The sequence below is a fragment of the Solea senegalensis genome, linkage group LG1 (genome assembly GCF_019176455.1).
Source record: "Solea senegalensis isolate Sse05_10M linkage group LG1, IFAPA_SoseM_1, whole genome shotgun sequence".
NCBI lineage: Eukaryota > Metazoa > Chordata > Actinopteri > Pleuronectiformes > Soleidae > Solea > Solea senegalensis.
Genome location: NC_058021.1, coordinates 32,045,597 through 32,061,682, shown reverse-complemented (window position 1 = coordinate 32,061,682; position 16,086 = coordinate 32,045,597). Strand labels below are relative to the sequence as shown.

General features: G+C 40.0%; 1 protein-coding gene across 1 annotated transcript; it reads left to right on the top strand.

Annotated features, from left to right (window-relative positions):
• The first annotated feature begins 2,691 nt into the window (after positions 1-2,691).
• Positions 2,692-13,439, top strand: mbtps2 (membrane-bound transcription factor peptidase, site 2). Its single transcript, XM_044042675.1, has 11 exons — positions 2,692-2,996; positions 3,748-3,896; positions 4,906-5,044; positions 5,548-5,651; positions 6,290-6,417; positions 8,252-8,370; positions 8,848-9,028; positions 9,781-9,887; positions 10,976-11,174; positions 11,642-11,717; positions 12,730-13,439. Exons 1-11 carry the CDS (start codon positions 2,922-2,924, stop codon positions 12,950-12,952), a joined length of 1,500 nt encoding a protein of 499 aa, XP_043898610.1. The 5' UTR covers positions 2,692-2,921; the 3' UTR covers positions 12,953-13,439.
• The last annotated feature ends 2,647 nt before the right edge of the window (positions 13,440-16,086 follow it).

Genomic DNA, 16,086 nt, shown 5'->3' with positions numbered 1-16,086 from the left:
GAACCATGCTTGCGAGTCCACCGCTGGCAGAGTGCTGGGACATGCGGGACTGTCCAAATGGCCAAATTTTGGAGCCCCACACCAGAGAACAGTGATGCTCTTCAGTCTCAGCCGTGGAAATGAAAATGCGAGGTAGCTTGTTTTATGTTTCGAGTCATGCAAATACAACATGCACACACACACACACACACACACACATGTTCGACATTCATGACTTGAGGGGACATTGCATTGACTTACATTCATTTCTTGGAGACTTACTCTAACCTTAACCACAATTACTACTGGCCTAATCCTAATCCTAACCCTAACCCTAACCCTAACCTAACCTTAAAACATATCTTCACCTTAAAATGTAGTAATTTACGTTATGGGGACTTGCTTTTTGTCCCCACAAGGAGGACAAGTCCCCATAATGTGACTGTGTAAACAGGTTTAGGTCCCCACACACATACACACACTTGTTTTCTATTCCAATTCCAACCCTAACCTAAGTCAAACCACCTAGCCCTAAACTTAATTAATTAGATTCTCTCTCTCATTAGGACCAGGTTTTGGTCTCCATGAGGACTACTGGTCCTGACATGGTCACGGTGTTTATGCCAGAAAAGTTTAAACACATACGTTATTGTTAGGTCACGCATTGACCTTCAGTCATTATGAGCCTTAAACAAGGGTTTTAAGGCGTTGGACTCTCAACCTTAATCTTAAACCTGAACCAGCGCCTGAAAAGAAACAAGTGTCTCCCTCATAAAAAAAAAAGATGTGATCAGTGTTTATACCAGGAAATGCCCTAACAAGGGAAACATTGCCTCACCAATGCCTGATCTCCAGTTGTAACCATAACCACAATTCAAATTTTAGCCCTGAAAGAGGTTCTGCCTCATATAATATAAGGACCAGGCTTTGGTCTCCATGAGGCCTTATTATGGTCCTGACAAGGTCAGTGTTCATGCCAGAGGAAAAAAAAATCTAAACACACACTGTGTTTATATTGATTCTGTTAAACAGCAACCACTTTAGCCGTTACACCGCAGATAAACGGTGGATCTGTGTGGACGTTTGCAGAGACATGTTGTCCAATGACGTCTCTTACTGTGTCTTTCTCTGTTTTTATTGAATGTTTTTGAAAAAGGTAGCACTTTTCTTAGTCAATCGAGTGACACCTTCTACTCTATTCTATGCAGATGATGTTGTGTCCTAACTCTAAGACCCATCATTTACATTAGGTTAAATGTTTTTATATTTTAATTTTGTATATTTTTGATACAAGACTGTGTCCTCCAGAGAACCAAAGAAAAAATCTTTTTTGTATGATTTCCTGTCTAATTAAAACACATTTTAATTCATTTACATTTTATATAACTATATTTTAAACACAACTGTGAACTGTAGGATTGACGTAGAACATATTTCTGCATTTAGCAGGGTCAATCAGCAGAAATCAGCAGAAATTAACATCATTAACATTCAAACATAAGCCTAATGAAATAAAATGTTCGGAAAACTAGACATACAATCGTTGCATTTGTGTTCTTACAGAAATGAGTTTGAAGATGAGAGTTGTTGTACTCATGTGGTCGCAATGTGTATTTCCACCACTAGATGTCACTAAATCCTACACTCTCAATCTCAAAATGACCTGTTTAGTGATTAGAAATTAAAATTATATCCATCATGATGCAATTATGGCTTTTCCCATAATGTTTAATATAACAAATGTGTTTACAGATTTTAATCTCACACCATTTGTGTTGATGTTTCAAATTCTGATTTATGATTCTGACTGTTGAGTCAGGCCACTCACATTTATCGGGGTCCTTTTACCCTCCTGACCTTTGGCATTTTGGTCAGACTCAAATGAAACACAATATCTGGACACACTCTCAGTATTTTTGTTTTTGTTGCTGCAAATCTGCAGACTCTCTATTTTAATGTTATGTTATTATTTAAGATTAAATATAAAGTGTATAATGATATAGAACACAATTTATTTAGTGTAGTTTATTGACATTTAAGATGCAAATAAATTGCACCTCTGTGATCAGCAAGATTGTCTGAATTTAAATGTGAATATCATCTAAAATTAACTTAACTTAAAACTAAATAAACATATAGCATAAAATATAATATATTCTATAATAATAATAATAATAATAATAATAATAATAATGATCAGTGTTTTATTTATTTTGCATTTTTTTCAAGGTTAAACATACAACGTGAAAAGGTCAAACACACACATGCATGCATAATGTACACAAGAACACACATATTATATAATAACAGCAAAATGGTGAGAAAAACAGAAATAAAAGTAAAGTCTTAATGTTTAAAAGGTTTTTATACAGAATGAACAAAGTTTTACGGCATCATTTTAATGTAGCAAAGGAGTCACAAACATTAATCTAAATTTGATCTGTTCAATCAATAACAATCAACAATAAACTTTATACTAACTTTATACATTCTTATAGTTCTAAGGGTTAAAGGGAATGGAAAGTTGAAGCTCCTCAAGTGAAACACATATTTGCGCTGTGGTTTGGACCTAAAAGACAGGGACAGAGACAGTGAGGGAACCACCGCTGGAACCGCCAGTGAAATTTACTTTCACATCGAATTCACTAGGGGGCAGCATGATGCATTTAAATCGTCTCGTCTGCCGTATCACCGAGAACGAGAGAAGAAGAAGAAAACAAACCGGAAGAGTCCTTTCTTTTTTGTTGTTGTATATTCCGGATACTCCTCTTCATTACGAACACCTGTGGGAACCGTGTACGTTTCTTTCTCCTCGCTCAGAGTAAAACCGCGGCGATAATGTTCGAGTGTCGGCGGCTCTGTGTGTGACAAATAGCGGGCAGAGGGAGTGATGGAGACGGCGGCGTCGGTGTTCGGCTGAGTCAGACCCGCTCCGCTGCACCATGATCCCCGTGCCTCTGCTGGTGTTTGTGATGGCAGCCTGGTGCGCTGTGTACCTGGCTGACACACTGCTCAAGGTGAGTATAATCTCTGCTTTTATTGTTCTTTTAACAACAATACAGGACTATTTTTAATGTAGATTGTAGTTGCATTAACTACACGTAAAAACGGCAGTTGACTTCTATATTTGTAATTTTTTCATGAATTACAATGACACTTTCAGGGCTATTTCGCTGATAGAAATGGATCTCTTTTTTTACAACTTTGATTAACTATGTTTTATTTATTATTTGTTCTACAAAAATGGTTACGGGAACGTTCTGGGAACCTTTAGAGTACGTTCTCTAAAGGTTGTATGAAGGCTGTAGAAAATTAACGTTAGGGTAACATTGTGGAAACCTTTTAAAGAACGTTCTCTAAAGGTATGAAGGTGGTAGAAAAGTTACGTTATTGAACATTCTGGGAACCTTTGGAGAACGTTCTCTAAAGGTTGTATGAAGGTTGTAGAAAATTAACGCTGTGGGAACCCAAAAGAGAACGTTCTCTAAAAGTTGTATGAAGGTTGTGACAAAATTATTATTATTATTTTTTTAATTGGCAATATTATCAAATGTATTTGCGCTAGCTTTCATCATTTATATACACATAAATAATTCACATCTTTATAAACATGTCAAAAATAACTGAACATCACAGGTTATATGAAATAAACTTATTAAGTTAGATGAGATTAGATTTTACAGGTGTGCCTAATAAACTGGTCATTCAGTAAAAACACTGATGGATGCTCAGAACCTTTCCCCTCTGACTGTTATTTCTGTCCCGCAGTCGTCAGCGACGTACCGGATCGGCTACGAGTCATGGCTGGCGAGTCACGGACTCGCACTCTCTCCGTTCCACGTGAGGTGGCAGACCACCGTGTTCAACCGGCTGTTCGCGTACTGCGCCCGTATCAATCCCGGAGCTCTGTACCTGTGGTGAGGACACTCCATTCATTTTAGAGCTGTGTTTGTTTACTTTACCATGTTGGCAGGAAAAGCTTCTGCCATATGTAACGTGGACAGTGCTCAGAGTTGGTTAGAACTTGGCAGAATATATCTGATCATTATAATGTGCTGGGGCTTTTCAGGAGTACAGGAATGGCCAGAGTGGGTATCATTCCAGACCTGCAGTATTCTGACTTTTTCAACCTCCTGATAAACTTTCCCTCATCCTACTACAGAGCTGCAATGCTCACATTTCAGCGCAGTGATATATATGCACTAGATAGGTATTTATTAGGAACAAAATGCCACTGAGCATCTAGTCGAGTCAGTCGGGGGACGCTCAAGTGGGAAAAAAAAATTCCACATTTTCACAAAAAAACAATAACAATTCAGATATCATCTTAAAACTATATTTTGATATTCCATCATGATATCACAATAATGATTTTCCTGACTATATTACTCATATTTTCAAAATAAAAGTGTTTGTTCTAATATGGAACGACACATTAGTTCACAATATTAATGTATTTATGATGCAAAAATCAACGCAGGCCGCATGGAATTGGCCAGAAGTTTGAGACCTCTGATCTACATGAACCTGCATAAATCCACCCCTGAGCACCGTCATGACCATGCCAAGCCTATAGATGGCAGTGTAATAGAAAGCATGGAGCCATGCCAGGCAATAAGAATCCTAAAAAAACGACAAATTACGACTGAATGACTCTGTTTTCCCACAGTATGCACATAAATATGAAACTGGAATTTTCCCAAAATGTCCACTTTTTATTTTTTATGTGGAAGAAAACACATTAAAACATATTAAAACACATCAGTTTTCGAGATGCCAGGTTAATATATACTGGTATAAATGCCATATTCATGGATTTAAACAGCGTGTCTTCCTTCAGCTACCAGCACTCTACATACACTCAACTGTTTTTATTCAACAGCCCACACAACAGAAATAAACTCCTGTGTTGTCCTGTTATCTCAGGTTCACCAGTGGACTGGTGTTTGGCATCGTGGCCATGCTGGGGTCCGTGGTGCTACTGGTGAGGACGCTGCAGCAGACGCTCACTCAGATGACCACCAACAATCCTCGTGTCGCAAGCCAGCAGGCCCTGCAGGTGGTGGTACGTATACAGTACATTCACTGGTGAAATGAGCGGTCTTTCATTCTTTCAGCATCACTGTGTGTCCACTCAGCGCTTACATGTCCTTGAAAGTCCATTTAAATGTTCAGCACATTCAGGGGCAAATCGCAGGAAAACGCACCCAGTATTATGATGAGGGCTCTTTTGTTTTTGCATTTTTCCCCCCTCTCTCTCCTGTTCTTCATTTTTATTCATTGGGCAGCCAAATAGCCCACGAGCATTAATATGAGCACAGCTCCCAGAGGAGCTTTTGCAGGTGATTCATGTGCAGCTATTAACGGGTCATTTATGGTAAATAGCTGTCAGTGTGGTGAAGCAGAAAACATCAGCACAGCCAAGAGAGAGGAGGTGGGGGAGAAGAAAGCAGACCACGCAGAAAATCACTTTTGTGATCATATTTTAATCGAAATTTCTCCTTTTAAAAGGTTCATAATATTCATAAAAATCACATGAATGTTGTTTTTGTTTTTTTTTATTTTTAGGTCCCAGGAGTTAATCTGCCCACCAATCAGCTGGCCTACTTCTTCAGCGCTCTGCTGCTCAGCGGAGTCATACATGAGCTGGGCCACGCTGTGGCAGCACTGAGGTGAGCCATTTTCTGAGCATTTTCAACAGGTTATTCCAGAAAATGCCCCACCGTTGAAGTTCATGTTAGCTGTGACATTGTGAAGTTATGCTACACCGCTGTAATTAATGGTATGTTTATAATTGTCCTGTGAGTCCCAAACACTGGTCAGGACCCACATATGGGTCACAGGAGGTTTTTTTTAGGTCCCCAAACAAAAACCATGCATAAAATTACATTTTTAGACTTGTCTTTGGAAATGATTCTTGAATTTTTTCTTCAAAATGATATTAGGTGTTGGATTTTGGGATTAGGGTCTTGATAGTTTACCATCTTTTTGCTCCAGTACACCAAAATATCATTAAAACTGAATTAATATCAACATTTTTCAAAATGTTCTGACATTTTATGGACCAAACTATCAATTATAAAAAACAAAAAACCTGACCCATTAATTATTATGAATAATAATTACCATTAATTGCAGCCTTAACTCACTTATTCATATGCAAATGAGGACATTTTCCCGCCATCGTCGTTCTGTAACAGCCATCTTTTATCATGTGGTGAGTCGTGTGTTTAATGTGACGTACGCAGCTTCTTTGTTACATAGGTAACATCATCTTCTTCTCCCTCCTCCTCCTGTTTTTGTTTTGCAGGGAGCAAGTGCGAGTAAATGGCTTTGGCATGTTTGTGTTCGTGGTTTACCCCGGTGCCTTCGTGGACCTCTTCACCTCTCACCTCAACCTCATATCGCCCACGCAGCAGCTCCGCATCTTCTGCGCCGGTGAGTCACTCGTCGATCACTTCTCCACAACGGGGACGTTTTTATAATCCAGATTATTTTAGTTCATCACAATTAGTACAGACACTCATTCCCAGGTCAGTGCGAGGTCTTTTTTTTTTTTTCTGAGCAGCAGCCCTTTCATCAAATGTGTCGTTCAGCAATTAAGAAAATGATTATTTTTAATCGACTGATTGATGGAGCTGACAGCAGGCCACCATAGGTGATCTGTGGGGAAAAATAGAGCAGTTTTTGATTTGAAATCTGTCAAAAGGGAGATTAAATCCTTTTCCACATGGAAACGGAACAAAAAAAGATAAGAAGCTGATATGATGATTTTTATACATTCTCCTACATTTGGGCCCTAAGACAGAAATCCAAAGTTTAAATCTAAGTCCACGTGTCGGGAGGGTATTCTTTGAAAAGAGAGAGAGTGTGTGTGTGTGTGTGAGTGAGATGTACAGAGAGTGTGTGTGTGTGTGTGTGTGAGATGTACAGAGAGTGTTGTGTGTGTGTGTGTGTTGTGTGTGTGTGTGTGTGTGTGTGTGTGAGATGTACAGAGAGTGTGTGTGTGTGTGTGAGTGAGTGGTGAGATGTACAGTGTGTGTGTGTGAGTGGTGAGTGAGATGTACAGAGAGTGTGTGTGTGTGAGTGAGTGAGAGTGAGTGAGATGTACAGAGAGTGTGTGTGTGTGTGTGAGTGAGTGAGTGAGATGTACAGAGAGTGTGTGTGTGTGTGTGTGTGTGTGTGTGAGTGAGATGTACAGAGAGTGTGTGTGTGTGAGTGAGATGTACAGAGAGTGTGTGTGTGTGTGTGTGAGTGAGTGAGTGAGTGAGTGAGTGAGTGTGAGTGAGTGAGTGAGATGTACAGAGAGTGTGTGTGTGTGTGGTAGTGAGTGAGATGTGTAGAGAGTGTGTGTGTGTGAGTGAGTGAGTGAGATGTACAGAGAGTGTGTGTATGTGTGTGAGTGAGAGAGAGCGCTGTACAGTGTGTGTGTGTGTATGTTGGACAGAAGAGACGCATAACAGCGTGAAGTGTTGATGTCTCTGTGTCTCTGTCCACAGGGGGACGTTGCTCTGGTGTTTCTGTCACAGAACATGTTTATTATTTCTCTCAGTGGAGACGTGTGAGGCAACTCTTAATGCTGTGTTTACTCTTCAGTGAGAATCAGCAGTGCTGTGTACGAGCATGTGCAGAAAGCCTCACATTAGATCCCTCATTTTTTGCTTCCCTTCAGACATAAAAACAGGACGAATTTTATTTTTTTACTCAAAATATCTCCATCTGAAGCTATTAATTTCCCCCCGACCTCAGACTCGCGTGTGTTTTTCATGACGTTGCCGTCATCGTGTTTATTTCACTGAGTTTCTAAAATCAGAGGCAGGGAGATGCTTCCCTGTGTGGTGGTGGTGGGGAAATGCCTGTGTTCATGCGTAATTAGGACAATACAGACGATTACATTTAGTGCAGAGTGGTTACAGTCAACATGTTACAGTTTGTACATGTGGAGGACAGTGTCACTGTCAGGAGACTTCAGTTTAACAGTGTTTGGGTTTGAAAACAGCTGCAACAATCAGATGATAATTAATTTAATTAAAGAACGTAATCTCATAATTCTGACTTTTTTTTACTTTCTTTCAGAAAACATTTTAAATGTGGCCTTAATACTCATTCACGTATTTTGTTTCCTATTATGACATTTTATTGTTTTTTTTTTTGTTGTTGATTTATCAAGGAATTTAATAGATAAGTGAATCAGTAACCAGGAGATAATTGTTGTTATAGTTATGGCTCTAATGGTTCAAAGTTATTATTTCTATATGCTTCTTCTCTATAGGCGTTTGGCACAACTTTGTTCTGTGTGTGGCGGCGTTGGCGTTCCTCTTCCTGTTGCCCGTGTTTCTATTTCCTGTGTATTCCACTGGAGGTGGAGCTCTGGTCATCGAGGTCGTGCAGGTTGGTGCGACACATGTATCTCTTAATCTACATGAATCTTTGTTATTTTTGTCACTTATTAAAGTCCGTTTTACTTAAAATGCAGTTTTATCCTTTTTTATATATATATTTTAAGCCACAATAATAATAACGATGAATAGGCATGGAGAGATTAATCAGGTTAGAATAATTGGACTGGTAGTATACAACTTCCATGTATATAACTGGTTGTTATTGTACCAAATCACTGAAATCAACATCCCAGAGTGTGTGTTTTGTGTGAGTACTTGTATTTCTATCCTTGTGAGGTCCAAAAAAACATACAAACCTATCTTTGCGAGGACATTTTGACACTTTTTGACACAGTTGTGACGGTAAGGGGGTAGGAAATGCTTTATGTCAATGATGTGTCCTCATTATTCTATAAAAACAATTCTCGGTGTGTGTGTGTGTGTTTGTGTGTGGGTGTGGGTGTGTGTGTTTGTGTTTGGGGAGCAGGGCTCGGCGGCCGATGGTCCTCGGGGTCTGTCGGTCGGAGACATTGTGACGGGGCTGGAGGACTGTTCCGTCACCGGAGTGGAGGACTGGAACCGCTGTCTGTCCCACCTGTCTCGCACACCTCAGACCGGCTACTGTGTCCCCACGTCCAGCCTGCAGCCCAGCTGGGCTCATGGGAGACGTAAGTGTCCACTGACTGCACTTTTAATATATATACATAACAGCTGTAATTCTTCATCTTGCTATAAGCTTGTGAAATAATCACAAACATATTCACTCTTTGATCGTAATTGGTTTATAAATGAAAAGAGGCAGTTTAATTAAAAACTCATTATGGTGGGCAGAATGTTCAGCACTCCTGTTGCTTCTCTGTGGTCTGTAATTTATTCCAGCGGTGCACTGTGGATTGTAGCAATTGCGAAAAAAATTAAATCTTTATTACTTCATGTAATTGTGATAATAAATAAATTTTTGATGCAAGTCGGTGCCAATTAGCTGATTTTATTCAGGAACTGAGCTGATTAATAGTTATTTATTACTATTTGAAGGTGTCATTCAAGCACAGGCTCTGAAATATTCCCTGCTTTCAGAAGTTTTTCACAGATACAAGTAATAGATATGATTGTGTATGTACAATAGTTCATATAAATGACAAGAAAGTACCAAAAAATTTACTCTCTGTTGTAATTTTACTTTTTTGTCTCCAAATAGTGCTGTGTAAAAGTCTTAATCTTGTAATTTACTTTATCTCCTGTTTTTTTGGATTATTATGACACAGTTTGTTCTCATCCAGTCACTGTGAATAGATTTAGTGGGGTGGAAAATAAAAGCATCACTAATGTCCAGGGACTTTGAACTTAACACAAATCTAATCAACCTGCTTCTGTCTTTCCGTCTGTCATCCATTTTGGTTTTTTTCCCGTCTCTTTGTAGCTTACAGGCGTCTGGATGGAACCATGGACTGCTGCAGCAACAACAGCCTGACAGATCTCTGCTTCTCCTTCATGAACCCACAGAGCAAGAGCAGCGTAGAGAAGGAGGTCAGAGACACACAGACACCCAGGCAGGGGAATTTGTCATCATATGTTATCTTAAGTTTCCTAATGACAAAAAGAAGTTATTACTAGAGTCAGTCTGGAGCACCACAGTGTTAAAATGTGAAATCATAATACTATATATGTAAGATGTAGTAAAAAAGCTTCCAAAACCATGTGCTAAACACATTGAGGTGATTAAGAAGTCATGACAGTTTCCTTTAACACCTAAAGGAAATACTAAAACAACTTCCACATCTCCCTCACTCAACCACCAGCTTCATTCATTGACATTTTTGTCTCGTCCATGAGGGGGCGCTACAGAGCGTAATGCCCCCCCAGATTGACGTGGCTGCCTCAAACCTGCTTCCTCAAGTTTGCTCAAATGTGTCAAAATGCTACAATTTTCCTAGCTAGAAGTTGTTTTTCCAAAATGGCTGACTTATGGGTAGGCGGAGCTAATGGAAGTACATTCGAAATTTGTTTGTAATCATGAGAGCAACAGGTGTACCAAGTTTGGTTAAAATTAGATCAACTATGTGTGACGTAGACATGATGGCATAAGTCCTAAATTTAGCACTTAATGCAATTTTTTTCCTTTATGTCCTGATTCAACAACTTTTGTCTGATCATCACCCGACCTTTGGGGGCGCTATGCCGAATTTAAGTGTTTTTATGCACGTTAACCCCCTTCAAAAATGGACAACATCGGAGAAAAATAATTATAATCTCACTCACTCAGCAGCTGAAAATACTCACGCTATGTGTCTATGTTTCCATTAATATTTATCTAAAATCGTAGTCAAAATTCTATGTAGGAAAATGCATATTACATATTCCGTCAACTGCTCTTTTAGCAGATTTTGGGGTTGGGGTCAGTTCAGGAAGACGAGCAGTAGGTGGCGCCAAAGTCTGTGTCGCCAAGGATGAGTAAACGCAAAAGAAGAACACCAAAAGTTGTTGATATGGTCACGCTTTGTCACTGTTACCGTCTGTTTCCACTTAAAAAAGGAACTATTGTGGGTTAAGATTCATTTGATTTCTAATTTTTGTTTTTAATTTTTGTTTTTAATGTTTGAATGCTGTCGCTGCAGTACGCCTGCGTGCCGGTGCGTAAGATGGTGACGGGGACGCGTTTGTGTCGCACGGACGACGACTGCGGCGCGCACTCCCGCGGCGCCGCCATCTGCGTCACGCCGTCTCTGGAAAACCAGACGCGCTTCATCCGCGTCACGCACCCTCCCAACACGCACATGCTGTTTGTGGGTTACCCGCCGCACCTTCAATACGCTGGTACGTCTTTCTCAACCATAATCCTCATTCTGTTGGTTGTACAAAGCATTTTCATGACTGTCTTTTATTTTCTTTTTCCTCCTCCCCGTTGAGTCATGAGGCTTTTCGTCTGTCAGGTTCATGTAATTGCTGTTTACAGTTTCTGCCATGGAGCTGGTTGTTGTAGTGAGTGAGAGACGTCTTGTTTGTCTCTCCTGCTGCTGATAAAGGACAATACAGTGTGATATTTAACACTCAGGGACTGTTGTAAGCGCAAAAAATGTTCTTTAGCTATAAAAGATATTCTATATTATTTTGTTGTACTTTTTCTTCACCTACATCTGACCTAATTGTTGACAAGATTCAAGATTTTAACCCTTTTAAATGCCAGGTTTTTGTCATGATGTCACCATGTTTTTAGATGGGTTAAGGGGGTTAGAGAGGAAAAGAATAAATTAACAGAATGTTTTTTTTGTCCCTGTCCTCAGTGAGTTTGACCAACTTTGTCCCTCGCTTTGGTTTCCTCCACCTGGATCTGCCCGTCTTCCTGGAGACCTTCTGCAAGTATCCTTCATGTTTGTACGGACTTGTCTCCAGACACAATCAGGTGATGGATGCACAATTACAGCAGCTTATGAAAAAATTACAGGTATATGTTCGATAGATCAATCGCAAATGAATTTAAAGTGAACAGGAAAATGCTGACTCGGCATTCCCAAGTAAGAAAGGAAAAAAAGAAAATTATAGTTTGGAAAAGTATGACATAGCGTTCCCAAATTTTTTATTTGTTTGGAATACTGACTCATGTATTCTCTGCTAATAAAGAAAACGGGAATACAACAGTTGGCAATTCTGACTCAGCATTCCCAGCTATTAAAGAAACGTGGAAAAATAAATAGCTGGCTAGGCTGACTCGGCATTTCCAAATAATGGTATTTATGATAAAGAAAACATTAGGAGGGACTCCTGACTCCGCCTTCCCGACTAATAAAAACAACAGAAAAAGATATCTGGGAAAGCTGACTGTGCATTCTCAGTTAGTAAAGAAGAGCACCAGCTGGCAATTGTGACTCAGCATTTTCAACTATTAATGAAAATCGAGAATACTTGGATACGCTGACTCAGCATTCCCAACAAATACAACAGAGAAAAAAAAAAGAAAGAACAATATTTGAGAAAGCTGACACTGCATTCTCGGCTAATAAAGTAAACGGGAATACAACGGCAATAGTGGGACTCTGCATTAATTGAGAAAAGAGTTGTTGGATACACTGACTCGGTGTTCCCAAATAATAGTAACGATGATAAATAAAACATTAGGACGACGGATAAATAAAAGCTGACACAGCATTCCCAACAACAGATGCTGACTCGGCGTTCCCAGCATCCCCCTGTCTTGGGAAATAACTGCAATAAAACATGAAAAAGCAAATTTCTCGCTAAGTAGCGTAAACTCTACTGTTCAAATGAACCATGTGACTTTCCTGTGTTTTTATTGGTTGGTGATTAAACCAATAAAAAGGCCCGAGTGTTTTTTTTTGTTTTTTTTTTGTCCTTAGCCCGTGTTCTCTCTCAGATACGTGGTGTCCCTCTCTGGCGCGTTAGCCGTCGTCAACTCCGTGCCGTGCTTCGCCCTGGACGGGCAGTGGATGCTGAACGCTCTGTTGGAGGCCACGCTGGTCTCCGTGGTAACGGACCGCCAAAAGCGCGAGCTGATTGGCTTCTTCCTGTTGCTGGCGGGCAGCGCTCTGCTGGCCGCTAACGTGGCGCTGGGCCTGTGGATGGTCACAGCGCGGTAACCACAGTTTAAACAAAAACAAACAGCCGACCATTAGACTGTGAACTTACAGGGAACAAACTCTGCTGTTAAACCCAAAACTGGACAAACAGGGAAACAAAAAAAGATTAATTTCTTCCACCTTTTTGCCGCTATGTTCACAAAAGCACATGAATACAGATAAATAAAGCACCTGCTGTGCTCCATCCTGTGTGACTGTTTACAAAGACTCTAATGTGTTTGGGTTTGACTGAAAAACCAACTTGGATTTTCAAAAAAAGCAAGAAAAAGAAAAGCCATATTTTCCCTACATTTGTTTTTTAAAAAGCCTTATTTAATTGGACAACGCATGGTAATAACTATGATTTACTACCATGTACACGATGATAAAGTGATTGATGAAGGTTTTGTAATAACTGAAACAAACCAAAAAAAAGTAAGTTTTTACTCTCTTGGCCTCTGACTGTCTGTGCTCAAAACTGTGGAATAAACAACTGGTTTTATTTAAACGTTTTCACTCATTTGGAGAACTCCCCGCCCAGTTTCAGTTATTTAAATTTTTTGTTGAATCTTTTCTAAAATACTTTTTTCAAAGGGATTGTGAGATTATAATTCCATAATTACCAACTATGTAAGAAAACTGAGAAAAAAATAGTTGGATATGCTGACTCTGCATTTCCAAATAATGGCGTGACTGCCGACTCAGCATTCATGCCAAATAACCTTTTTGCTGCTAATTGCACTTCTGTCTTTCTGTATCCTTGGCACATTTTTTTTTTAGAATAGAATAGAATAGAAATACTTTATTTATCCCAAAGGGGAAATTGTTTTTTTTTTTTACAAAATTTGAACCATATTGTTTGAACCGTATTTTTTGGGTGCGTTATAAATAAAGTTTGGATTGCATTCTTGGCAGTTTGGCAAATTAGCAATTTTACACTTACACACACATATGTGTATTTAGTTTCTGCCCAATAAACCCACTTCTATTCTGGAACCTTCTCTGTGGATCGGGCCGTGGGTGTGGAAATTCACCTGCTTCCCTCTCTGCTGAGAAAAAATCCCCAAACTCCACATTCCCGGCTCTTCCCAGTTTTCCTGCGACAGTGTTAACACAAAAAAACCCACAGGCTGCTCTTTTAGCATCCGCTCCCTGGCCACAGTGTTGCTTTAGTTTTTTCTTTTTTTTCCGCCCTGGAGTTGTGCAGTGATTATGTTTTCCCAAGTGAGTCGGCGTGAGAGAGGCGACACGTAGTAATTTGAAAGGGTGTTGCCCAGAGACACGCAAACACTGTGAGCGACCCCTCGGCTTTATCCGCAGAGGTGTGTATGTCTCTGTGTGTTTGTGTGTGTGTGTAGCAGAGATGAGCAGACACCTCTGTCAGCAGCTGAAAAACTGTTGGTCGCTGTTTTTGTTTTTGTGAGAATCATTGGATGATTAGTGAAGAATGCGGCGGGAGGATCAGACTGTGCTAAGAGCACGACTTGGCCTCTTGTGTTTCTTCGATGTTTGTGTTCAGATAAGGCTATTCTTCTTTTTTTTCCTCGTTCCCCAAACCCCCCCCCACACACACACACACACACACATTAACGTGACGTGGTTGCTTGTGTGTCGTTGCGTGTGCGTGCCTCTGTTGCTTATCTCGAGGCTGATGGCAGCCTGGAGGGATGTTTGTGTAAACAGACATGGGAGGATGATGATGGTGGTGATGTTGAGGGGAAAGAGGAGGAGGACAGACGGGTGCATGGTCTGCTTCATATTGAATACATGTGCACTGAAACAGACTCCATATACAGCAATAATCCATAATATGTTTTATGCCGTGGATAAAGTTCCTTCCTTACACATATTTATACATGTTTTCCAGTTCAGGTGCAGTTGTTTCCGTCTAAACATTCAATTTCACATTCATATTTATTGAATTTACTGGTTGGTGTGTGTACATAAGCACAATGTTGCCTCCCTCTGTCTTGACATGAAACAAGCTACTTCCTGTGTGCAGCGCGGGGAATATCCGGATTATAGCAATCTTAATTTGAAAAATCCAATATCGATATTTTAATATACGTGCCTTTTCTGGATCCTTTGCACACATTTTTAAGGAATTTGAAGGCAATGACAGCGCCCTCTGGTGGACAACCTTCAGAATGACTTTAAACGGTCAGGTGAACGTCCATGCTGTAGAGTTTCACCGTGTGCTCATTTTAACGACTTTTGTGTACAGAGATCTCGTTTTAATGAAAACACACAGTTAAAGACATTTCGTGATTTTTTTATTACCAAGAAAAACTTAAATTAGATCCTCAACTTGTCCACACTTGACTAGTTTGTTCAAATTAGCATTGGTGCGAAATCGCCAAAATCGCCCAAAATGTGAATCCAAGATGACAGCCTTCCTGTTGGGTTTGGATCATATTCGTAATGTCATTTTTTTGTTCCTCCCGACTTTTAGACTTAAATTTGCAGATAAACACAGAATCAGTTAATCAACAGTTAAACACTGTTTTAACTAATTTGACAAATGTTTTTTCTTGTATTTAAAACTTGCGTACTACAGTTTTAATAAAGCGTTTACTCTGTTTTTTCGCTAAACCACCAGTGTTGAAAGTAGTGGTAGGAACTAAGATAAAGACTTAGCATTCAGGCGGATTTATGGATTTATATAAAGCTGGTGAGACGCTTCATTGAGGAGCAGAGACAATGAAAAGTCCAGCGTGAAATGTCCCCAGCCGACGTCTCAACAACAATGGTCGAGGATAAAACGGGACGTGAGCGATTGTGAGTGGTAAACAATGGCATTGTGGTCAAAGCTCTGGCTTGATGAATGGGTGTTTTTTAACCCACACAGGAAGTCATGTCTATATAGGAACTCTGGTTGCCGACGCCCCAAACTTAGCCTAAGAAGCACATAGAGTAGCGGTTCATGCGCAGTTAACTCTACGGACAGACACACAGAGAGAGAGAGAGAGAGAGAGAGGTGGAGGAGAAGTCAGGAGCTGTGGTGTTAACATCAGCGCTGCTCTGTTCCCCTCCAGGAAACTGCTGATACACTGTGACACACACACATGTCACTGTCATCGCATTAACCGATTGTAATCAGTATGTGATTCTAATTTGGTGCTGGTCTGATCTGATTAATGTTAATGCAGAGCACA